At 62.1% G+C, this 23,299-nt stretch overlaps 2 protein-coding genes across 4 annotated transcripts; both read left to right on the plus strand.

Annotated features, from left to right (window-relative positions):
- Positions 1–3,374: 3,374 nt before the first annotated feature.
- On the plus strand, positions 3,375–7,067 carry ANKRD33 (ankyrin repeat domain 33; the record flags this gene model as incomplete). The annotated part of the gene is made up of 4 exons (XM_082496481.1): positions 3,375–3,677; positions 3,980–4,109; positions 5,255–5,395; positions 6,289–7,067. The coding sequence occupies 4 exons, from the start codon at positions 3,375–3,377 to the stop codon at positions 7,065–7,067; spliced, it is 1,353 nt and encodes a 450-aa protein (XP_082352607.1).
- Positions 7,068–10,792: 3,725 nt separating this feature from the next.
- On the plus strand, positions 10,793–21,822 carry ACVRL1 (activin A receptor like type 1). Of its 3 annotated transcripts, none has more exons than XM_082496450.1 (10): positions 10,793–11,130; positions 14,214–14,284; positions 15,669–15,893; positions 17,178–17,377; positions 17,483–17,582; positions 18,039–18,185; positions 18,260–18,535; positions 18,933–19,130; positions 20,321–20,451; positions 20,553–21,822. In XM_082496450.1, the coding sequence occupies exons 2-10, from the start codon at positions 14,218–14,220 to the stop codon at positions 20,685–20,687; spliced, it is 1,479 nt and encodes a 492-aa protein (XP_082352576.1). In that variant the 5' UTR covers positions 10,793–11,130; positions 14,214–14,217; the 3' UTR covers positions 20,688–21,822. The 3 variants fall into 3 exon arrangements, with proteins under 3 accessions (XP_082352576.1, XP_082352577.1, XP_082352575.1); XM_082496451.1 differs by having other exon boundaries at positions 18,045–18,185; XM_082496449.1 differs by having other exon boundaries at positions 17,178–17,582.
- Positions 21,823–23,299: the final 1,477 nt, after the last annotated feature.

Raw genomic sequence — 23,299 nt, forward strand, 5'->3', positions numbered from 1 at the left:
TCTGGGAGGAGTCCATAATGGCTGGGAGGATGCCATCAGATCCGGAAGGATGTTATGACATCTGAGAGGATGCCATGGCATCTGAGAATATGCCATCACATCTGGAAGGATGCTGTGATGTCTGGGAGGAGGCCATGATGGCTGGAAGGATGCCGTCACATCTGGAAGGATGCTGTGATGTCTGGGAGGAGGCCATAATGGCTGGTAGGATGCCATCAGATCTGGAAGGATGTTATGACATCTGAGAGGATGCCATGGCATCTGAGAATATGCCATCACATCTGGAAGGATGCTGTGACGTCTGGGAGGAGGCCATGATGGCTGGGAGGATGCCGTCACATCTGGAAGGATGCTGCGACGTCTGGGAGGAGGCCATGATGGCTGGGAGGATGCCATCAGATCCGGAAGGATGTTATGACATCTGGGAGGAGGCCTTCACATCTGGAAGGATGCGATGGCATCTGGGAGGATGCTGAGACGTCTACGTACAAACTTCTTAAAAAAATCAATACCACCCATAATAAATAAATAAATAAATAAATAAATAAATAAATAAATAACAAAAATTATAAGACCTAAGCCCAGCCTGCCCTCTGCCTTCTCAGCAGCCGCAGGAGCGTGTCCAGTCCGGTGGTTGGACCCGGGAGCGCCGGAGGCGGCCACCAGAGCCGGGACACCACCGGGCGGCCGCGGCGCAGTCTCCTCCCGCGGCCTCCGGCATCCCCTTGTGGCAGCCGGAGGCTTTGCAAAACCCCACCAGCAGCAAAAAGCTCTGCGAGAAATAACCCCCGGTGCCATCCAGCCTGTCCCCTCCGTGGCCCGACCGCCCCGAGGCTGCGGTGCAGCGAACGGGACCGCCCGGCGCTGGGGGAAAACCCCATCGCCACCGAAGGCACCGGCAAACGGGCGAGGACGGGCGGGCTGTGCCCGTGGCATCCCGGAGCTCGTCCTTACGCAACTGGCTCAGAGCCTCCTGCTTGCGGCAGGCGGCAGATTACGGCACGGAGCTCCCCAGATAACTCCCTAAGCCCTAAATCTGCTCCCGGTCCTCTCCCGAGATAAGGCAGCGCGGGAGGATGGCTATGGGGCAGGAGGCGTCACACCGGCGTGACACCGTGCTGGCCATGCCGTCCCGCTGATGCAGCGGGAGCAGAGGGCTCAGCCCCCAAAATGAAGGGCCGGGGTTGGTTCTTGGTGCTGCAACTGAGGATCCGGCGCTGCAGAGGTTCTCCTGCAGCGGCCACCGGCTTCGGGGGCTTTCCCAAGCGGAGCAGAGCGGAGGGGGCTTGCAGCCCGGCTACACGCGGTGCCAAAGCGCTCGGAGCGGGTCCTGGCCCCTGGCAGGGATGGACATGACCGAGGCGACACCAGGGTTTGGGAGAACACTGAAGGCACAGAGCCCAGCTCCGGCTCCACAGCGTTCAGCATCAGCATCCTCAGCTCACGCCTCCCGGCAGGATGCGCCCAGCACAGAAGAAACAGCTGGGATCCTTCATCTGCTCCATATTTCCATGTTCAAGGATGGAAGCAAAGTGACCTTTGGGACTCTGCCTTAACGGCTGCTTTAAATGGAGAATGTGGCCTCCCACGATCTGCTTTGGGACCAAACTCATGCCTTTTTGCCATGAAAATAGCTGATCCGGGGACTAAAAGTGCCCTTTCCCAGATCCCACAGGACAGCTGGCCCCTGTACCTCGGAAAACATGTAAAAAGCAACCAACCAAAAAAAAAAACCCAAAAAAACCCCTCTCTTAAAGATAAAGATAAGAGACCAGTCAGGTTTCACATGGAATTCAGGAAACTGGTTTTGGAGCTCCTGGCTAAGGCTGCCCTGAGCTCGCCGGTGGCCCAGAGGGTTTGGGCATCACGTGCTCGGAGGAGGTGGGCTGGAGGCTCCAAGGCACCTCTCAAGGTGGGGTCGCAGAGTTTATTTAACGCACCTGCACAGTTACGGGTAGCTGTGCCCTTGGCCGGAAGCAGCAGTTCCCTAGGTTTATCCGATGAGGAAATTCACTTGCGTATAACGGGAACTGGAAGGGAATTTGGGGGCGTTTTGGCTGAGCTGATGGGGACTGCTCAGGCAGCAGCGTCTTACCGAGGTGAGACAGGTATAAAAATACAGCCCAGGACTCCCAGCAGCTCCTCAGCTAAAGATGCTAAATCCTGCCCAAGCAGCTCTGATCCTGCTCAGGATGAATGGAGCCATTTTAAGCAACAGTTTAAATTATCTTGGCTAGCTGAGCCCATGTCAACGTGCAGGTTGTCACAGCTTTGGTGCCCGAAGGCCACCTCAGAGCCAGAGCAGAAATCTCTTTCTCACTGCAAAGAGTAGGAGTGATTTTCCGCTGTCTTCTTGCAAAGTTTTCCTGCCTGGTTGGAGCCGTGATGCTGCTCAGCCGAAGAGGAACCCGTGGGGAAAGTCTGAGCAGCCCCAGGTAAGCTCAGGGTACGGCGAGAAGAGCATCCCTCATCCCCAGATGGGACGTCTAAGAGGGGTGGGGACACTTTAATGGAATTGCAAAGGCTTTCTTCCTTTCACAGTACCAATCAATTAATGGTTGGCTTCCGCTTAGAAGCAAAACGGTTTAATTTCTGCTGCCAGGCTGCAGCCCGTCCGTCCCTGCCCCAGAGCTCCTGTACCAGGGCTGTGGGTTGCCCTGAGTCACGCGGTTTAAGGGGCTCCTCGGGGAGCCGGGAGCTGCTCCGGCCTCTCCTCTGCCACTGCTTGGTCGTAAGGTGCCGGCTTTAACCCTTCTCTCTGTACACTGCTCTGGTTCTGCTACTGGGAAAGGTCTTTGCCGCTGCTTTGACGTGCACCGCTTCAGTGGGGAGAGCACCGTGGGGAGGGCTCCGATCCCGGCCGCGTGCCACGGGGAGGGATGGAGATGTGTCCTTCCTGCTGGCGCTTGGCATGGCAGCCCAGCTGCGTTCAGTCCCCCGATCGGCATCCCTACCGCCCCGGAGACATTCCCAATCTCCCCACCCAGCTGGTTCCAACACCTCGACCATGGGGCATTCATGGGACCTTTCAAAGTCCCCAGGTGACTCCCGGTTTTCCGCGCTCTGAGCCGGAGACGGTGCCGTGGGGAGCTGCTCCCCACCAGGGGTTTCGCAGCACCCAAACCCCGGTGCGAGAGTTTGCACAGGGCAGAGGATGGAAACTGGACCCATAGGCTGTCCCGGTGGCTGGGAGCCAGCCGAGGCTTCCCGGCGGGATGAGGGATGTCAGAGCCCACAGGGTTCCCACGCCCACTCTGTGTCTACACAGGGGGGAGTGAACAGTCCGGAGTGTCCCCTCGTCCTCCCGGGAGAGGCTCCTGGCCCCAGGCAGGGCTCGGGGCCAAGCTGGGCTCCCCCCCCCCGGGCCGGGCCGGATGACAGATGCCTGCGGTGGAGGAGAACATGCGGCAGCCCTCGCTTCCAGCCTGGATGCCTCCAACCCGGAGCTGCACTACGAGGAGGAGGAGGAGGAGGATGAGTCGGAGCCCTCGGACACCAGCAGCATCTTCTCCGATGACTCCGTCTACCCTTGCTACGAGCCCTCCCTGGGGGCTGGTGGTGCCGGGGACCTCAGCCTCTACCAGTGCTGTGCCAGGAATGATGCCAAGTTGCTGCGGGAGAGGCTGGAGCAGGGGGTGACCCGGAGTGAGGCCAGGGAGCTGGATATCAACGGGAGGGTGAGTGGCTGGGGGGGCACCCTGCGGAGCAGAAAGAGGATTTCCTGGGAACAGGCAAATCTGAAGGGTGGTAGTTGCTAAAGCAGGTGGAGGAGGAGGGAGAATCCAAGGTGGGATGGCTTTGACAAGGGGTGGGTCTCCTGGGATTGATCCAGTCCTTGGAGCAGAACCTTGTCTGTCCTCCCATCCTGAGCCTGTCTGGTTTGGGGTCAGGGGGAGAAGTAGGGGGGTCCACGGGGAGCACCGCAGCGGGGAGGACGGCGCAGTGCCGGCCCCGGCACTGAGTGCTGCCCCCTCTCCAGAATGGGCTGATGGTCGCCTGCTACAAGGGCTTCGTGGACATTGTGCCCCTGCTGCAGAAGTGCCCCTACATAAACATCAACCAGCAGGACAAGGACGGGAACACGGCCCTCATGATGGCTGCCCAGGCAGGTAAGCACCGTGCTCAGCCTCAGCATGGGGCAGCCCCTGCAAGACCCATGGAGAAGCGATGTGACCCCCTGTGCTTCCCCTCAAAATCCCTACAATCACAGAATCACAGAATGGTTTGGGTTGGAAGGGACCTTCAAGACCATCCTGCCTTGGGTAGGGACACCTCCCCCCAGCCCAGGTTGCCCCAAGCCCCGTCCAACCTGGCCTTGAACACCTCCAGGGATGGGGCAGCCACAGCTTCTCGGGGCAACCTGCGCCAGGGGCTCACCACCCGCACAGCCAACAATTTCTCCCCAATATCTCACCTCAATCTCCCCTCTTTCGGTGTCAAACCATTCCCCCTCGTCCCATGGCTCCCCTCCCTGATTGAGTCCCCCCACAGCTCTCCTGGAGCCCCTTTAGGCACTGGAAGGGGCTCGGAGGTCTCCCCGGAGCCTTCTCTTCTCCAGGCTGAACCTCTCCCAGCCTGTCCTCCCAGCAGAGGGGCTCCTATGAGCCATCGGGAAAGCTGAAGGTCCCAAGTGGTGTGACCCTCCCCATCTAAATGTATGGTTTATCTTAGCTCGGTTTTAAAACTGGGCAGGTGATGCAAAAATGGAGATTCCTACAGCAATGTTGTCTTGCAACACGTCCCACCTGAGCAGTCGCATCAAGCAGCGGAGTTGCGCCGGAGCCACCCCGTGTGCTCCGGAAAAGCCCCGTGAGCTGCAGTGATTTATCTGCACACAATGTCCCAGCTGGCAAAGGCCACGTGTAAGGACCAAATCTCTGGTCACGATGGTTTTTCTCACTATGACAGAGTCCGACTCCCTCTGCCCCGATTATCCACGGGAGGAAGGAGGAGGGTCTCAAAGTGGGGATCACCTTTTATCCCTACTTTATCCTTGCTGGAATTGATGATTTGTTTTTCTTTTTTGGACTCTTTCCTGCATTCTCTGCTGAAGCAGCTGGTGCGCCAGTGCTGTTCCCTGCCCAGCCAAACCCAAAACAAAATAAACCCAAACATTTTCAGTCCTGATCCCTCCGAGTTTCTGCATTTTTGTCCTCATGAGATGCAGTTGCGAAATATTTTTTCTCCAACAGGCATCGGCGGTTACCACTTGTTAACTGTCGAAACTCTAACGCAGCTTCTCTTGGCTGTTAAGGACACATCACCATCGTCAACTACCTCCTCAACTACTACCCTGGGCTCGAGGTGGACAAGCGGGACCCCCGAGGCCTGACGGCGCTGATGAAGGCTGCAGTGCAGGGGCGGCAGGACTGCGTGGCCGCCCTGCTCCTGGCTGGTGAGCGTAGAATCATCGAATCACAGAATGGTTTGGGCTGCGAAGGAACTTTAAAGACCATTCACTTCCACCCCACTTGCCCTGGGCAGGGACACCTCCCCCCAGCCCAGCTTGCTCCAAGCCCCGTCCAACCCGGCCTTGGACACCTCCAGGGATGGGGCAGTCACAGCTTCTCGGGGCACCCTGCGCCAGGGGCTCAGCACCCGCACAGCCAACAATTTCTCCCCAATATCTCACCTAAATCTCCCCTCTTCCAGTGTCAAACCATTCCCCCTCATCCCACGGCTCCCCTCCCTGACCCAGAGTCCCCCCCCAGCTCTCCTGGAGCCCCTTTAGGCACTGGAAGGGGCTCGGAGGTCTCCCCGGAGCCTTCTCTTCTCCAGGCTGACCCCCCCACCTCTCCCAGCCTGTCCTCCCAGCAGAGGGGCTCCAGCCCTCCCAGCAGCTCCGGGGCCTCCTCTGGCCCCGCTCCAACAGCTCCGGGGCCTTCTGCTGTGGGGACCCCCCGAGCTGGAGGCGGCACTGCAGGGGGGTCTCCCCAGAGCGCAGCAGAGGGGCACAATCCCCCCCTCGCCCTGCTGGCCACGCTGCCAGGGATGCAGCCTGGGATGTGGTTGGCCTTTGGGCTGCGATCGCACACTGCCGGCTCACGTTGAGCTTCTCATCCATCAGCACCCCCAGGGCCTTCTCCTCAGGGCTGCTCTCCATCCGTTCTCCACCCAGCCTGGAGTTGTGCTCGGGATTGCCCCGACGCACGTGCAGGACCTTGCACCTCCCAGGGGATTTTCTGGGATTTTTTGGGAAGGGGTGGTATTGCTGCTCACCCTGTGCTTGGATCCTTTGCCCCGGGGTGGGATGCTGTAGTGATGCTCTCCACATCCCGGTGTCTCCAGGAGCAGACCTCCAAGCAGTGGATCCAGTCAAGGGGAAGACGGCCAGGGAGTGGGCAGCCTTCACCGGCCGCTTCGAGACAACCGTGCGGATCAGGAGCCTCCTGCAGCGCCCGCGGGCAGAGCAGTTCGGCACCCAGTACCGACCCGAATGGCCGGCCCTGGCCGAGCTGGTGGCCAAGGCCCTGAGCCCCAAAACCAGGGGCAAGAGGCTGTCAGACAAGATCCGATCAATGTTCACCTTCAACTTTCCCCACGATCCCGAGGAGGATGGCGTGATGGACCACATGGTGAGGATGACCACCTCCCTCGCCAGCCCCTTCGTGGCCACCGCTTGCCAAACCGTCTGCCCCGACAGCCCACCTGAGGTGGGCAAGCACAGGCTGTCCGTGCCGGAGATCCTCGGGCAGCACATGCCGGATCCAGATGCTGAGCCAGAACGTACCTCATGCCCCGGCACTGGTGCATCCTCTTGCAACGGCCAAGCCATGTCAGAGATCCGGCTCCTGCCGCCGTGCCGGCCAGCCGGTGGCCTCCTGAGCTTCCTGCCTCTGCGGCTGCGGTGCGGGAACAGCGTCTTCCCCGGAGAACCCGTCCCGAAAATCAAAGTGAGCAAAGCTTCCTTCCCACCCGGCCGCTCGAAGGAGCGGAGGCAGAGCAGAGGGGACAAGAACCTGCTGCAGCCTCCCAAGTGGAGGTACAAGGAGCTGAAGGAGGAGAAGAGAGCGGCCAAAGAGGCGGAGAGCGAGGAGAAAAAGAAGAAAAGGGGGAAGAGATGTTAAGGCAGGAGGTGCCGGGGTGGGGGTGAGGTCCCAGCTGCCCCCTTGGACCTGCTTGCTTTTTTGGCACTGGGGTGATTTCCTTCCCCAGTGGGGTGGTGATGTCCGAGGGAGGAGGATGCTGGGGACATATCCAGCTGAGATACCCCAGCCCCTGTGGTCCCGGGCCCCCGACCCCCTGCCCAGCCCCTCGTCCTCGGCTGCCCGGACCCCGGCTTCGGTCGTGCTGTGCTCCGACGTGCTGAGCCCCTGCCCTGGGCCGGGCTCTGGCTCTGCCAGGGAGCAGGTCTGTGGCTTAAGCAGCTCTTTTCTCTTTTTTTTTCCTTTCTTTCTTTCTTTCTTTCTTTTTTTTTTTTTTTTTTTTTTTTGCCTCTTTGATCTTCCCTGAGATCTTGATCTTGCAGCACGTGGCGGAACGCAGCCGTGCAAATTAAAATGGAAGTTGGTTGCCATGTTAACGGGATTGACTTAATGAGTAAAGCACAGAGCTGCTTGTCAGGCTGGCAGGAACGCTTTCCCCTTGCTGCCAGCGTCCCCTGTCCACCCCGTCACCCCCTCGGTAACATTAACTTCCCCACTCCGCTGTATTCCTGGGTTGCAGGAGGACAAACCAAGGCTCGGCGTGGGGAAGCATCTCCACGCTGCCGGAGGGTTGACAGGAGCTCCGGGTGCCGGGCTGGAATCCAAACCTGGGGTGCTCGTGGGCTCCATCCCCAGCTGCCGACAGCCCAGTCGCCCTCCGGAGCGGGGATGGTCAGAGAGGAGGCAGCTTTTGAGCTCCATCCTTCCCCAGGACAGGACCCAGAGGTCCCTTTTCCCAAGCAAACCACCCTCCAGGACCTCCAGCCTGGGCCCGCATGGAGCCCCGAGACCCCTCACCTGTGCCCATGCAGCCCCCCGGGACCCGCTTCCCCGCAGAGCCGTGCAGCCGCCCTTCAGCCGGGTGCTGGCACACACTGGGTGTGCTGCAGCGGCAACCAGCTTACGTTTCCCTTATTTCAAGCTCCTCTTAAATCCGGATCCATGCCGGGGCGTAGGAAGGTGAACCCGGGGTGCCGGCTGCCCTGAGCAGCGGCGCTGGCTCCTGCAGCACCCAAGCACCCGGGGTTTGACCCTCATGGGCAGCGAGAGCCACTCGAAGCACTAGTTATCCAGGTAATAAATAACGCTTGGCCAGGCACGCAGCCCAGAACTGAGCCCCGTCGCTTCACTGCCCCCTTCTTTATGGCAACAAAAGCCCCCGGTCCCCGCTTTTAGGCTGAGGGTCCGCCTTTTGGGGGCACGGGGACGTTTGGGCCGAGTGGTGGGCAGGCGGGGAAGGATGCTCATCGGGAAGGAGCTGCAACCTCCCCGTCTGTTCCCCTCCAGCCTTTGGCTCGCGTCGGGCTCCCCAGCACGTGGCTGCCCTCCTTCGCCAGCTCCCGGCGGCGGCTCGCAGATGAGCCGGGGGCGGACGGCACATGGAGCAGCCTTCACACGCGTCGCGCCAGCCCGGCTCTCGCCGCGCAGGGGGAAGGGAGAGCCGGGCTCCCGCCGACCCCTCGTCCCGCTGTGCCGCTGGGAGGACGGCTCGGTGAAACCCTGAGGGAGGGCTGGATGCACCCGTGCGGGGGGTCCGACCATGGTCCAGGGGCGCCGGCGTCCTTCTGCGGGATGAAGTCACAGTGCACGGCGATGAGCACCCAAACGATGACGGAAAGTCTGGCTTTGGCTTCGAGGCGGTGGCGGGAGGTTGCGCCATGGCGGGCAGGGCCGGCACAGGACCGCGAGTCACGGTGCTGCCGGCGCGCCGGCGCTCAGGCCAGCGCCGAGGCGGGTGCCCGTCCCCGCTGATTCAACCCGACTGCCCCAGCCGGGGGCTGGGACCAGCGCGAGTGCGGAGCGGGGCAGGGATCGCCCTGCCTGCGGCCAAGAGAGTGTAGGGTGGGTTTGATACGTTCATTAATGTACCTCTACGGATTAATTTGCTTTCCCACAGCGGCAGCGCCGGAACCGCAGCCCAGCCCGGGGCTCCCACCCATCCCTGCCCTTTGAGTCGCCCGGGAGTAGGACTTAGTAACTTTTAGAAGTTTTTAAGCAAGTGTTTATCCCCCCCAGGGATGACTAGTGTTAAAAATATGGAGCTGCCCCATTTGGAAGATGAAAGTTGAGGGACCGAAGCAGCCGGCACCAGCGCTCGTTGGAGAGCCAGCAGCTGCCCTGGGCTGCCCAGGGAAACTCCTGCCGGCAGCCGTAAAAGCGGAGTGCCATTACCCACCATGTGCCTGCGCCCTTGGAAGGCAGTTGAGACACAGGAGCCATCCAGGAATAACTTCGGGAGGGGCCGATCACCAGTCAGATCACCGAGACCCGCGCGCCAGAGCAAAGATGGTCATGGCGATAAGGCGTCTGCAGGCACCGGCTTCCTCCCGGGCGGCTCCTATCTGATGGAAACTGCCCGTTTCCCCTGCGCCGGCTCCGCAAAACCTCCCGGCCCCGGCGCGGGCAAGGTCATGCGTGAAGGTCCTTCATGTTTTATCCTGGTTTTGTGCTTTTGTTTGTTTAAACTTCCTAGATCATGGGCGATAGCAGGGGAGAGGCGGCCGGCAAGACCTCAAAGCTTCGCAGCCGCGCTCCGTTCCCCCGGCACGGGGAGGCTCCGGGTGCTGGTTGGGTTCATGGCGCAATTGGGGTTGGTGATGCAATGGGGAACGGAGAGGTAAATCAGGCCCTGTGACTTCGTTAGGAAAGAGGCAGCAATGCCAGCCCGCGCGCTGCCGGCTGCCTTCACCTGCCCGCGGGAGCAGGTCACCGCGCTGGGGGGAGCAGCCAGGAGGAAGGCAGGGATGGGGCTTGGAAAGGCGCTGGAGGGAGAAGAGGGGGACGGGAGGAGCGCGAAGCTGCCCAGAGTGGGGTGGCTGAAAGACAACGACCCCAAAGCGGCAAAAGGGGAAGCGACGCTTCCGCTGCCCACAGCTCCGGCGGCCCCACGTGTCCTGGGGGAGCGGGAAGTGCCCAACCTCCCCCCGTGAGAACAGCCCTGCCGTCCACGTCCCAGCGCCTGCCGTCGCGGCATCTCAAGGGCTGCGGTGGAGGATGGTGGAGCCGTGGCGGCAGGAGGCACCGAGCAAACCCCCTTGGCCCACCCCAGCCCTGCTCCATGCCCACCACCGGGGCAGAGCATCCCTGATGGGGTGACAACTGGGCAGCACCCCCCAATGCCACGTTACGCACCGGGGGAGAAAACTTCCCCTGCCCTCCAGCGCAGCACCCCGAAAGTCCCGCTGGGATGTTGTGGCCAACACTAAATAACCGGGAAGTCCCTTGGCTCTGCCGTGATGCTCCCATCCCCGTGGTGGCGGGATGCTGGAGCAGGAGGGATGGCCAAGCACATCACGGTTATTCCCGCAGCATCTCTCTGGACCATTCTCCCCTCCAGCACCATCAAAGCAACCGGCCGCGCTTCTGCCAAAGGCCTTTAGATGCTCGGGGAAGGAGACATGATGGACGTCCCCCCACCAATGGCTCGGGTTTGCCTTGAAAGCCGGGAAACCGGGGAGGGAAAGCAGACGGTTGAAGGACAGGGGTGGGTGGAACGGGCCGAGGGAGAGTAACCAGGATGGAGCTGGGGCCCGGTGTGCGGGAGGAAGGGAGGCTGGCCGTGGATGTGTGCTCAGCAATAGGAAATGCTTTATTAGCTGGGAGTGGTGGAGAGAAGCCAGGCAGGAAGAGGCAGTAATAAGGAACATTTTTTTGACTTCTCCCACATCCAGACCGCAGAACGCTTGCCAAGCGGCTGCGTTCGGACAACGGGGCCGCTGAACCAAGCCCCCGGGTCTGGGACAGGGACAGAGACGTTCCCTTGCCGGGACGGGCGACGCTGCGGTCGCGGGAGCTCCTGCGGTGCCAGGACGGGCAGCGGGAGGGGAGCAGACCCATGAAGCTCCTCCAAGCCGGGGTGCACGGCACGGAGCAGAGCTGCCCCGGCTGAGCCGCGCGCGCCCCCTCCGAGCTCAGGACCGCGGCCAGAAGAGCCTCACCGGGGCCGGGCGGTGCCGCGGTTACCCGTGGGACGCGGATGCTGTAGGTGAGTGGGGAAGCGCCGCGCGCCCGCGGGGTCCGGGGCTGCACCAAGCTCAGCGCTTCCCTCCTGATTTACCCCACTGCAGCCGAAATCAGGATTCGGCCCCATTTCCTTCACGTTCGGTGGGACACTGATGTTGACGTCAGGGTTAGCAGAGGCTGGAATAGGGGCTCTGGCGGAGCTGGGAGAATAACTCTGGATTTACACCAGTGCAGTAATAGCAGGATTCTCCCCCAGGTCCTTGTTAAAGAGCTGAAAAAATACGTGGCTGCTACCGAAAGCCCAGAGCTGCCATGGGACATGGAGAATTGGGGTGTATTTTGAAAAGGCACGAGTAAAATGAGGGAAAGTTGACAGCTCCGCCAGCCGGGGGCTGGCGCGAGGGCGGTGGGGCACGGATGGCAGCGACGCCGCAGGACGCGTCACCTCGACGTGCCCTTTGTGCAAAGCCAAACCCCGGGTTCCTCAGTGGAGGGGTGGACGAAGAAGAGCCAAACGGACGCTACGGAGGTTCCGTTTTCAGATCAAAGTGCCTAAAGCGAAGCTGGTGCCGTGGGAGCTCTGCCCCGCCGCTGGCATTCGAACCCCGCCGCAGGGAACCCTGCTCCGCTCGTCCCCGCTCTGCACGACTCCGCGTGCGACGCCGGCCGCGCTTTCCTGCCTCGCCGAGAGATTAACATGGATACGAGCTGGGTTTGCCGCTCTCTTTGCATCCCTCATTTATGGCACAGAGATGTCCATCGGCATGAGAGGGTCCAGGGCGGCACAGCCCACCCGTGCAGGTCCCTGAGCTGAGCGTTGCATCCGTCCCTCCTGCTCCAGCTGCACCGCAGGGTCCAGAGGACACAAAGAGCTTTGCCGCATGTGACCACCCTGCAGTTGTGGGGAGCGGGGAGGAAAACCACCTTCCATTGACTGAAGCCGTGGGATTCCGCAGGGGAAGGCAGAAGCGCCGGGATTGCGAAGCTCCGCCGAGCTGCCCCAGTAAGAGCAAGGGATCCTCCAGCCGTCCCGCGTGTCCCCGAGGATTGTGCCCAGCCATCCCCTTCCCTGGCCTCCCGCTGTCTCCCCCCAACAGCCCCTTCGTTTTTCTCTCCGCGGGATCACAGGGAAGTTCCCCTTATTCCCCTTCCCCGGGGCTGGGTCTTGCTTTGGACCCCCCCGGCCGGCCAGCGCCGCGGCACGGCTGCCCGTCGCTCCCGGATGCTTCTGCCGGTGCCCGTGCCCCATCCCAGAGGTTTCTGTTGGGGTATTTTTACCTTCTCCCCATGCTGCTACAAATCCCAAAGGACGGAAGGATGCAACGTGGCACCGTGACTTGCCATCACCCCCCAGCCAGGCTGGGAAAGACGCTCCGGAGGGTGCGCGTGCTGCAGCTCCGGTGTGAGAGGGAATGGAGGGAGGTTGGGAACAGGGATGGGGACACGAGGGCTGGTTTGACCCATTACAGAAGCACCCGGGATATTTCTCCCACGGGATGCCAAGGACAGCTCTGGGTTAAGGTTTGCTCTCTGTTAGCACCGAAGATCCGTGCGATGTCATTGCACGTGCAGCAAAGTTTTGGGGTGAGGCTCTGACCGCTTTGTGTTTCATGGCAAATATCCCACAGCCGACTTAAAGGCTTGGGATTTTATGGAAGTGCCCCCAAGGAGGGAATTCACCACCCGGGAGCCCTCCGCTTCCCTTTGAAGAGATGTGTTTTGTAGCTCTCGGGATAGCAAGGAGAAGCGCAGTGCCCGGGAGCATCCTGGAAGTTTCGGGAGCAGCAGCCCCACTCCAGGGGAGTTTATTTTTTAAAATAAACCTGATCCTGGGCCGGCTGAGGGACTGGCTACTCCTTCAACCGGAGATCAGCCCGGGCATCGCTCCTGGCACGGGGCACCCAGGACCAGACCCCGCTCCTGCCCTCCAGCCTCAGGACCCGGTCACCGTTTCCTCCCCACGAGCAACAACCAAGCGAGCTATTTTGGGGAGGAAAAGCCCGTTTTACGCCACAGCCGGAGCTTGCCTGGGTCAGCCACGTACGTGCGCGCTCTCGAGGGCCGGGCTTGCGTGACTTCGTTTCCCCATCAAGGCCAGAATCTAAACAATCTTGATTCCTGTCCCGGCGGTCCTGGGCAGGGCTCCTTCAATTGCAGGAAACGGAGACTTTGGCGTGTTTATGTCGGGAACCACAAAGAATGAGCCGAGGAGGGGCTGGGGAGCCCCGGCTGCCGCCGGCCGAGCTCTCGGCCATGTGAAAGGGGCAGCTGATGCCGGCGGGGTAAGGGGTGGAGGGCAGCACCGGTTGCGTCGTGTTTGGCTTGGCAGAAATGTCTCTTTTAGAAGGAAAAAAAAAAAAATAGAGGGAAAAAAAAGAAAAAAAAAAAAAAAAAGGAGAAAAAAGAGCAAAACTTGTCCCAGAGGAGCATCAGGGGAATTTTTGGCTGCCCGCGGCGCCTCTGCTTGTGTCATCAATAAGCTCCGTCCTAAAGCCCCCCCCGGGGCCAAGCCCCGGAGCACAGCTCTGGCGCTGGGAGGGGGGTGCACTGGGGGCATGGGGGCTTTGAGGTCTGTCCCGTGGTATGGGTCTTACCAAACCCGGGACCTCCGGCAGTGCCGTGGCATCACCACGCTCGCCGTAGCTGCTGAGCCCACGGGGTCGGCCACCGGCTGCATTATTGCAGCGCGGCAGCAACAGGAATAGTGGGAAATGCCGGAATATGGGTCGCTGGGATAAAGGAAGGATGTTGGGGGCAGCATGGACATGGTGAGGTCCCCGTTCCGGAGTGCTCCCGAGCGCTGCGGGGCCGTGTGCGGTGTCCCCACGCCGCGGTCGGGAGGTCCCCCGAGCTCGGATTCTGCTCTCAGGAAGGGCTGTACCCGGAATGTCCGGGGCCGTACTCCACTTGGAAGCAACACATCCTACCTCGCACCGCTCCGCCTGCCCTCTCCCTCCCCGCCAGCCTCCATCCCTCACCACAACCCTCCCAGTTCCTTCCCAGAGCCCTGGTGGCTGCCCCCAGCCCAGCAATGAGCCCTCTGGGGGGTCGGGGGGCTGCGGGGGGCTGCGGGGGGCTGTGTCTCACCCCCTCTGCTCTCCGCAGGACGATGCCGCGCGGAGCCTGCGGCCGGGCGGTGCTGGCGCTGATGACCCTCTCCCTCGGCTTCGCAGCCGGTGAGTACCAAAACGATGCGCTGAGGGCAGCCGGCACCGGGAAACTCTCCACCATGTACGGGGTCGGGGGTGGGGGGGGGTAAAAATAAACCCTCGGCTCTTTGGGAACCTCATCGCTTGCTCTGCTCAAAATAAACCGCCGCGGAGGGCGGCTCGTTGAAGCTCACCTGGAGCGAGCGCCGAGGGAGGCAGTGCTCCTCGGGGACCCGCGGAGTCCCCAGCCAGGGGCTTCTCCCCTTTGGGACGGTGACCTGCCTCCCAGAGAGGATCTCCGCTTAATTAATTACGGTTCATCAAGTGCTTTGACGTCACCAGAGGGGAGACGGGGAAAAAGGCTTGCACGCACGTGCTTTAAAACGTGTTGTCTCCCAGGAGTGACGGTGGTGATGGTGGGGAGAAGGGACGAGCTGCCCAGGACCCCAGGGGAGCACCAGGGTGACCTGGGGACAGACCCAGGCTGGGTGCTTGGGCAGGGGGGACCGAAGCAGCCTGGCTGTGCCGGGGAGACGCAGCGGAGCTCGGCGGGAAGACGAGTCCCCACCAGGTCCCTCTCCTGCCCACGGGGCCACCAAACCCCCAGGGCTTACCCACGTGGCCCTGCCACCACCCCATGGCCCTGGGCAGCTTTTGGGGTGGGAGGGGGGGCGACAGGCACACAGCCGTCCGTCCCCTCGCCGCTGTCTGTCTGGCTGCCCTCGCGCTGAACTCACTGATTCCAGGAGGGATATTTTCTGCGCGAAAGGGCAGAGCTAAATCGGGCGGTTGGGAGCGTGGCCGCCCTCTGTGCTGCTCCGGCACTGCGGCACAGGGAAGCGCCTTCGGGGTGGCCGGGGAAAGCTCTAGGAAAGACCCCCGGGTTCGGCAGCCGGTTCCTGAAATGCAGCGTCCCCAGGTCACCTGCTGGGGTGGCACCGGCTGAGTTTGGGGCTTTTGGTTCCATCCTGGATCCTGGGACGCGGGTCCCGCAGGCAGCCCCGGAGCGGGGTGCTCCCATGTCCCCTGGGACCCCGCGGGCAGGGTGTGATCCTGTGTGCTGTGAACCAGTGCATCCCAGTTAATCCCAGCCGGTGGGGCTGGATGCATGGCCCCTCTGCTGCCTTCCTGGGGGCACGGGGACAGGCAACCCCCAACTTTGGGGTTAGCGTTTGGGTTCCAGCTGGGAGCAAGGGATTTTCCAGGAGATCTCAGGATGGGCTCCCCCGTGCTGAGCGCCCACAGCCGCCTTCCCCAGCCAGGACCCTGCTGGTGCCAGGCTGCCTGCTCTGGAAATTTGGTTTCAAGAGTCTGTGGGACAGATGTCACTGTCCCCAAAGCCACCAGGGTGCCCTGGGTCGGGCAGCAGTGTGGTCCCATGGCACAACGCGCCCCTTCCTCGTGCCCGCAGATGAGCTGCTGTGCGCCTGTGACGTGCCCCACTGCAGCCTGCCCACCTGCACGGGCAAGGTGTGCTTCGTCAGCAAGAGGAAGGAGGAGGGGACCATCACCCAGCACAGGGGTTGCTTCTCCCAGAACATCCTGGAGAACTGCCGCACACCCGTGACGGAGCAGTACGGCATGAGGTGCTGCGACTCCAGCATGTGCAACGCCGAGCTGGAGATCTTCCTGCAAGGTACCGGGGCACAGCCAGTTTCGAGGAGCTGGTGGGTATGAGGGGCAGAGCTGCCCACAGGGCTGGGATGTGGTTGGGTCTCCAGATCATTCCCCTCCCCACTCAGCACCTCGAGGGTCACCCTCTCCCAGGTAGGACAGGGCCAGCGAGATGTCCTCGGTTGTCAATAGGTTGTCCTCGGTTCCAATCTTGTTGAATATCTTCATCAATGACCTGGATGGGGGAACGGAGTGTATCCTCAGCAAATTCGCTGACGATACCAAACTGGGAGGGGTGGCTGACACCCCAGAGGGCCGCGCTGCCATCCAGCGTGCCCTGGACAGGCTGGAGAGCCGGACAGAGAAGAACCTAATGAGGTTCATCAAGAGCAAGTGCAAGGTCCTGCACCTGGGGAGGAAGAATGCTGGGCACCAGTATAGGTTCGGGGCGGCCCTGCTGGGAAGCAGTTCTGAGGAGAAGGATCTGGGGGTCCTGGTAGACAGTAAGTTATCCATGAGCCAGCAGTGTGCCCTTGTTGCCAAAAAGGCCAATGGCATCCTGGGCTGCATAGGGAAGAGCGTGGCCAGGAGGTGGAGGGAGTTCATTCTCCCCCTCTACTCTGCCCCGGTGAGGCCACAACCGGGATACTGTGTCCAGTTCTGGGCTCCCCAGTTCAAGAGAGACAGGGAACCGCTGGAGAGAGTCCAGCGTAGGGCAGCTAAGGTGATGGAGGGATTGGAGCATCTCCCTGATGAGGAAAGGCTGAGGGCACTGGGACTCTTCAGCCTGGAGAAGAGAAGGCTGAGGGGAGACCTTATTATGGCGTACAAGTATCTCAGGGGTGGGTTGAAGGAGGATGGAGCCAGACCCTTCTCAGTGGTTCCCAGTGACAGGACGAGGGGCAACGGGCACAAGTTGGAACATAGGAAGTGCCGTTCAAATACACGGAAAAACTTCTTTTGGGTTCGGGTGGCAGAGCGCCGGCACAGGCTGCCCAGGGAGGGGGGGAGTCCCCTTCTCTGGGGATTTTCAAGACCCGCCTGGATTCGGTCCTGAGGAATGTGCTCCAGGCAATCCTGCTTTAGCAGGGGAGTGGGGCTGGATGAGCTCTACAGGTCCCTTCCAACTCTGAAAACTCCATGATTCCGTGATTCCATCCCTTCTTGGGCTGTGCTTGCAGAGCTGCCATCCATGGGGTTGACCCCAGTGCAGAGCCACCCCCCCTCAGACCCAAGCCCAAGCACCAAGACCTCCACCCTCCCCAGGTCCAACCTTCATGCTCCCATCCATTGTTTCTGCCTGCAGGAGAAGAGGCCCTGGGAAAGGCGCCTTCCCTGCCCAACCTCCTCCTGATGATCTTCATCCCACTGCTCACCCTCCTCGTCCTTGTGGTGCTCACAGTGCTCTTCTGCTGGAAGGTGGCCCAGCACCGCCACAAGAAAAGCGACTTGGGAGACATGGACCTCATGCTGAAGGCATCTATGGTGGGAGACAGCACTTTGGAGGTGGGTGAGCTCTGGGGGGACCCCAGAGGCACAGGAGGGAGGGACAGTGTGGGGCAGGTGTGGGGTGGCCATAGGGCTGACTCCGCTGCTGCCCTGGCTGCACAGGACTTAATGAACGATGACTGCACCACGGGCAGTGGCTCGGGGCTGCCCTTCCTCATCCAGCGAACGGTGGCTCGGCAGATCACCCTTGTGGAGTGCGTGGGTAAGGAGAGCGGTTGGGGAGGCTGCCCTGGGGTACCACCTCCCTGGGACACCACAGCTCCGGGGTACCACCTCCCTGGGACACCACAGCTCCGGGGTACCACATCCCTGGGGTATCATATCCCTGGGACGCTGCACAGGGGGAGGCTGCCCTGGACCCCCCAGATAGTGCTTGGGCACATGCTGGATCCCTTCACCACACCACCATACCCAGGACAGGGGGTTGGACCCAACCGTCTCAGCCAAAACCCCACAGGGATCCCAAATTCTCGCCCCGTCCTGCCGCTGGGGGAGGTAGAGAGCGGCTGGGGGTGCATGGGTGGCAGTTGGCCAAGGTCAACCGACCCTGCGCCACTCCATTGCTCTTCCACACCGGGAGCTGTGTTCATCACGCTGGGTGTGGGGAAGGGGTCGGGGGCCGGAGGGGCCATATGACGCGGCGTCGTGGCCATGGCAGGCAAAGGACGCTACGGCGAAGTGTGGCGAGGTGTGTGGCACGGGGAGAGCGTGGCCGTGAAGATCTTCTCTTCCCGGGATGAACAGTCGTGGTTCCGCGAGACAGAGATCTACAACACCGTCCTCCTCCGGCATGACAACATCCTGGGTGAGTGGGGGGACAGGGGAGCTGGGGGACAGCAGCACGGCCGCTCCATGGTCCTGGCTCTTCTCCCCGTCCAGGCTTCATCGCCTCTGACATGACGTCAAGGAACTCCAGCACCCAGCTCTGGCTCATCACCCACTACCATGAGAACGGCTCGCTCTACGACTACCTGCAGAGGACAGCCCTGGACGTGGAGACCTGCCTGGGGCTGGCCTCCTCCATCATCTGCGGCCTCGTTCACCTCCACGTGGAGATCTTCGGCACCCAGGGCAAACCCGCCATTGCCCACCGCGACCTGAAGAGCAGGAACATCTTGGTGAAAAGCAACAGGCAGTGCTGCATCGCAGACCTGGGTGAGACAGGGGTTGGATGTGGAACCCCAGGGATGTGGTGCCCCAAGGGATGCGGTGGCACAGAGATGTGGTACCCCAGGGATGCATCATCCTGGGGAGATAGCACCCCAGGGATATGGCACCCCAGGGATGTGGTACCCCAGGGATGTGGTACCCCAGGGATGCAACACCCCAGGGATGTGGTGCCCCAGGGATGTGGTGGCACAGAGGTGTGGTGGCACAGAGATGTGGTACCCCAGGGATGCATCATCCTGGGGGCACAGCATCCCAGGGATATGGCACCCCAGGGATGTGGTACCCCAGGGATGCAGCACCCCAGGGTTGTGGTGCCCCAGGGATACAGCATCCTGGGGACGCAGCACTGGCACAGCGCTGACCGGGGCCGGCATCCCTCCAGGGTTGGCTGTAATGCACTCCCAGGGCAGCGACTACCTGGACATCGGCAACAACCCCCGGGTGGGCACCAAGCGCTACATGGCCCCAGAGGTGCTCAGCGAGCAGATCCGCACTGACTGCTTCGAGTCCTACAAGAAGACGGACATCTGGGCATACGGGCTGGTGCTCTGGGAGATCACCCGGCGGACAGTGGTGAACGGTGAGCGGCTCCCAACCGGCTGCCACGCTCCCGGCTCGCAGCAAGGCTCCTCCGCGCCCGCTCCCTCCTTCTCTCCTTTTTATGGTGGTGGTGGTTTTTTTTTTGTTTTTTTTTCTTTCCCTTCGCCCAGCAGATTAGCTGTAAATTATAAACACTGTAATCTAGTGTCAGCACCCGGCTCCCTGATTAAAGGGCCCATTAGACTCAATCAGCGCTTTGTTTGTTCAGCGCTGATTAGAAAACAAGCAGCGTGGAGCGCTGCCTGGAAGCCGGCCATGGCCGGGACCTCCGGCCGGCGGGGCTCGGCTCGGGGGGCACAGGGATGGGGATGGGGTCCTCAGCGCTGCAGAGGAGCCTCCTCGGGGCTTCCCAGCCAGCACCGCTCACCGCCGGCAAAGTCCATTAGAAGCATTAATTAAATGGTGGGCGCTGGCGGGTGAGGCAGGAGGTCCCCCCAGGCGCAGTCTGGCCTGGATAATCTCATTTACCACCCCGGGGCTCCTTCAGATTAAACATTTACTCCGAATTACCAAAGCCATGTGCAGGAGATGACCTTCAGCCGGCTGCTTTTAACCCTTCCAGGCACCCGCATCCTCCAGGATGGGCTGAGTGGTCCCTGCACCGTCCCGGGGCATCGGGAACGGGTGCTCCAAGGGACCCCGAGGTTCTGGACCACCCCCCGGGGTGCGGGGGGCCGGTGGGGGCTCGGGGTGACCCGGAGGGGTTAAACCCCACGGAAACAGGGACATATGGAGGCACTAAGTGGGGATTAGCTGGGCCAGCTGGCAGGCTCGCCACGGGGCTGCCGGATGGAGGTGCGGGTCTGCGAGGTGGCATCGGTGCCGGGAGCTGGTGCCGGTGCTAGTGCTGGGGCGGGAGCTGTTGTTCACGGTAGGGCTGGTGCCAGAGCTATTGCCGGTGCTGGGGCCACCATTGGTACTGCAGCCAGTGCTGGAGCCGGCCCCAACCTCCCCGTGCCAGCGAGGTCCGGCGGTGCAGCCGGGGCCGGAGCCGTGCACCCCGCAGGCAGCATCACTGCCGGTGTCAGGGGGCAAATCACACCGGCGATTCCCAGAGCCCCACATGGCCCCCGAGGCAGGGGGCAGGTCGGTCGTGCCGGCCCTCCCCGGGCACCCCGTGATGCGCGGGGTGAACCCCGCGCCCGCCCTCACGCCGCCCCCCTCCCGCAGGCATCGTGGAGGAGTACCGGCCGCCCTTCTTCGACGCCGTCCCCAGCGACCCCAGCTTCGAGGACATGAAGAAGGTGGTGTGCATCGACCAGCAGACCCCCGTGGTCCCCAACCGCCTCTTCTCCGATTCGGTGAGTCCTGGGGGGGGGGGGGCACCCCGCTCCCACCCCGATCCGGACCTTTACTCCCCATGAAACCCTTCAATTTTCCCCTCTTTTTGTGCCTCCCCCAGGTTTTGTCGGCACTGGCGAAGATCATGAAGGAGTGCTGGTACCAGAGCCCCTCGGCCCGCCTCACCGCCCTGCGGATTAAAAAGACGCTGAAGAAGCTGAACAATTCCCTGGAAAAACCCAAGCCGGAGCAGTGAACGCCAGGCATGCGCCGGAGCCGCACGTGGGCTGCACCGGGACGGCGGCGAAGCCAATGCCGGGACGGCTCCCAGTCAGGGAGGGGGTTTTGCTCGCAGCCCCCGCCTTTCCCACCCTTCCTTGGAGCCTTTTTAATTTGCAAGGAGGGAAAAAATAGGAAAGAAGGGAAAAAAAAAAAAAAAAAAAAAGCAAGGGAGGACTCTTCTAGCTCGGTTATAAAAATACCCCCCCAGATCCGTCATCTGACGCCGGCCCGTCTCGCCTGCCCGGCGGGGATGGCAGCGGCCGCCGGGGGCTGGCGGCCCACCCCGAGCCTCCCGGCCAGACGCCACGGTCGAGGGGCGAGCGCACACCGGAGCCGGCACCGTCCCCTACCGCAGCCCCCGAGCCCGGTCGGGCACCCACCCATCGCTGGCGGCACGCAGGCAGCGGGTGCTGCCCAAACCTGCCTGCCCGGCGCGTTGGCAGCCGGGATGCCGCGGGCTCGGCGGCGGCGACGGCGGCAGGAATTCCCCGGCAGGCTTGCGGTGCCCGACGCGCCTCTCGCCGGAGGAGGTCTGGATTTTGCTGGGAAAGGATGGTTCTGGGGGCAGCATCCCCCCGGCTGGGCTGGATCCGCATCCCGGCACGTCTCGGGGCTCCCCGGGACAAGAAGCCGCCGGCACCGAGAAGGGCCTGAGCGCCCCCCACGCCGCAGGGACCCGCCAAGGCAGTGGCCTCCGTGTCCTCATCCTTCCCCAGCAGTCCCCCTTTCCAAGTCCTTTTGGGTTTTGCCGATATTTTGGTATTTTCCGGGGCATTTCCGTGCACCCTGCGGCCAGCTCCGGCCCGCACCGCTCACCGCCGCCTCCAAAACCACCCCACGTTTGGGGCTGTTCAGACGGGACCAGGATGTTTAGCAGAACCAGCTTTGCTCCATAATTATTTAATTATTAAGATTTAATATATTTAATAAAGTGTAAAGCTATTTTATCGCCTAACAGCTGCCAAACCTCCCCCATCGGGCAGCAGGCGACGCGGCAGGATGAGACCCCGGCGCTTCTGCATGGCTTAATTTATTGCTCCGACACCGCATAGCTGCCGTGTATCGCTCCGGCGTCACCGGATCCCGCAATAAACCTCGCTCCAGCCTCCTGCCAACCCTCTCCCTGCGCCCGTGAGGGGCTGCGGCTACTGGGGTCCAGTGGCGAGGGTGAAGCCCCCCACCAGGATGAAAAGGGGAGCTGGTTCGGGAGATGGCGGCTGTCGGGGGTTTCAGCCCCCGGGGGACCTCGGCCTTTCCCGGCACATCCCCGTGGGTTCCCAGCACATCGCTGCGGCCACCCCCGGCTCGTCTTGTATCCCGCTCCCAGTTAGGAACTGGGAGAAACTGGTCAGCAAAGGGCGGCTGCTGGCCCACGGTGGGGTCGGCACCGGGGTGAGGGCGGCGCAGGGCTTGGGGTGCCCTGCTGGGTTTGGGGTGCCCAATTCAGGTTCAGAGTGCCCTTCCCGGGGTTTGGGGCGCTCAGTCCACGTTCGGGATGCTCAGCCTGGGGTTTGGGGTGCTGCAGTCCCAGGGCTCAGGGTGCCCTGGTGGGGATTTGGGGTGCTCAGTCCAGGTTTGGGGTGCTCAGTCCAGGCATGGGGTGCCCTGCCTGGGATTTGGGGTGCCCTGCCTGGGACCTGGGGTGCTCAGTCCAGGTTCGGGGTGCTCAGTCCGGGTTTGGGGTGCCCTGCCGGGGACCTGGGGTGCTCAGTCCACATTCGGGATGCTCTGCCTGGGGTTTGGGGTGCTGCAGTCCCAGGGCTCAGGGTGCCCTGGCGGGGATTTGGGGTGCTCAGTCCAGGTTTGGGGTGCTCAGTCCAGGCATGGGGTGCCCTGCCTGGGATTTGGGGTGCCCTGCACAGGATCTGGGGTGCTCAGTCCAGGTTCGGGATGCTCAGCCTGGGGTTTGGGGTGCTTCAGTCCAGGGCTCAGGGTGCCCTGGCGGGGATTTGGGGTGCTCAGCCCAGGTTTGGGGTGCTCAGTCCAGGTTCGGGGTGCCCTGCCTGGGATTTGGGGTGCCCTGCCTGGGACCTGGGGTGCTCAGTCCAGGTTCGGGGTGCCCTGCCTGGGATTTGGGGTGCCCTGCCTGGGACCTGGGGTGCTCAGTCCACATTCGGGATGCTCTGCCTGGGGTTTGGGGTGCTGCAGTCCCAGGGCTCAGGGTGCCCTGGTGGGGATTTGGGGTGCTCAGTCCAGGTTTGGGGTGCTCAGTCTAGGTTCAGGGTGCCCTGCCTGGGATTTGGGGTGCCCTGCCCAGGATCTGGGGCGCTCAGTCCAGGTTCGGGGTGCTCAGCCTGGGGTTTGGGGTGCTGCAGTCCCAAGGCTCAGGGTGCCCTGGCGGGGATTTGGGGTGCTCAGTCCAGGCGTGGGGTGCCCTGCCTGGGATTTGGGGGGCGCTGCCCGTGCTTTGGGGTGCTCAGTCCAGGTTTGGGGTGCTCAGTCCATGTTTGGGATGCTCTGCCCAGGGTTTGGGGTGGTCAGCCTGGGGCTCAGGGTGCCCTTCCTGAGGTTTGGGGTGCTCAGCCCAGGTTCAGGGTACCCATCCTGGGGCATGGAGTGCCCTGCTCAGGATTTGGGGTGCTCAGT

This window comes from Vanellus vanellus, assembly GCF_965231255.1.
Source record: "Vanellus vanellus genome assembly, chromosome: 28".
Taxonomy (NCBI): Eukaryota; Metazoa; Chordata; class Aves; order Charadriiformes; family Charadriidae; genus Vanellus; species Vanellus vanellus.

Coding starts and splice junctions, on each gene's coding strand:
- ACVRL1 (XM_082496449.1), top strand. CDS start 14,218: ATGCCGCGCGGAGCCTGCGGCCGGGCGGTGCTGGCGCTGATGACCCTC. Junction 14,285..15,668: donor CTCCCTCGGCTTCGCAGCCG/GTGAGTACCAAA, acceptor TCGTGCCCGCAG/ATGAGCTGCTGTGCGCCTGT. Junction 18,186..18,259: donor CCGGCATGACAACATCCTGG/GTGAGTGGGGGG, acceptor CTCCCCGTCCAG/GCTTCATCGCCTCTGACATG.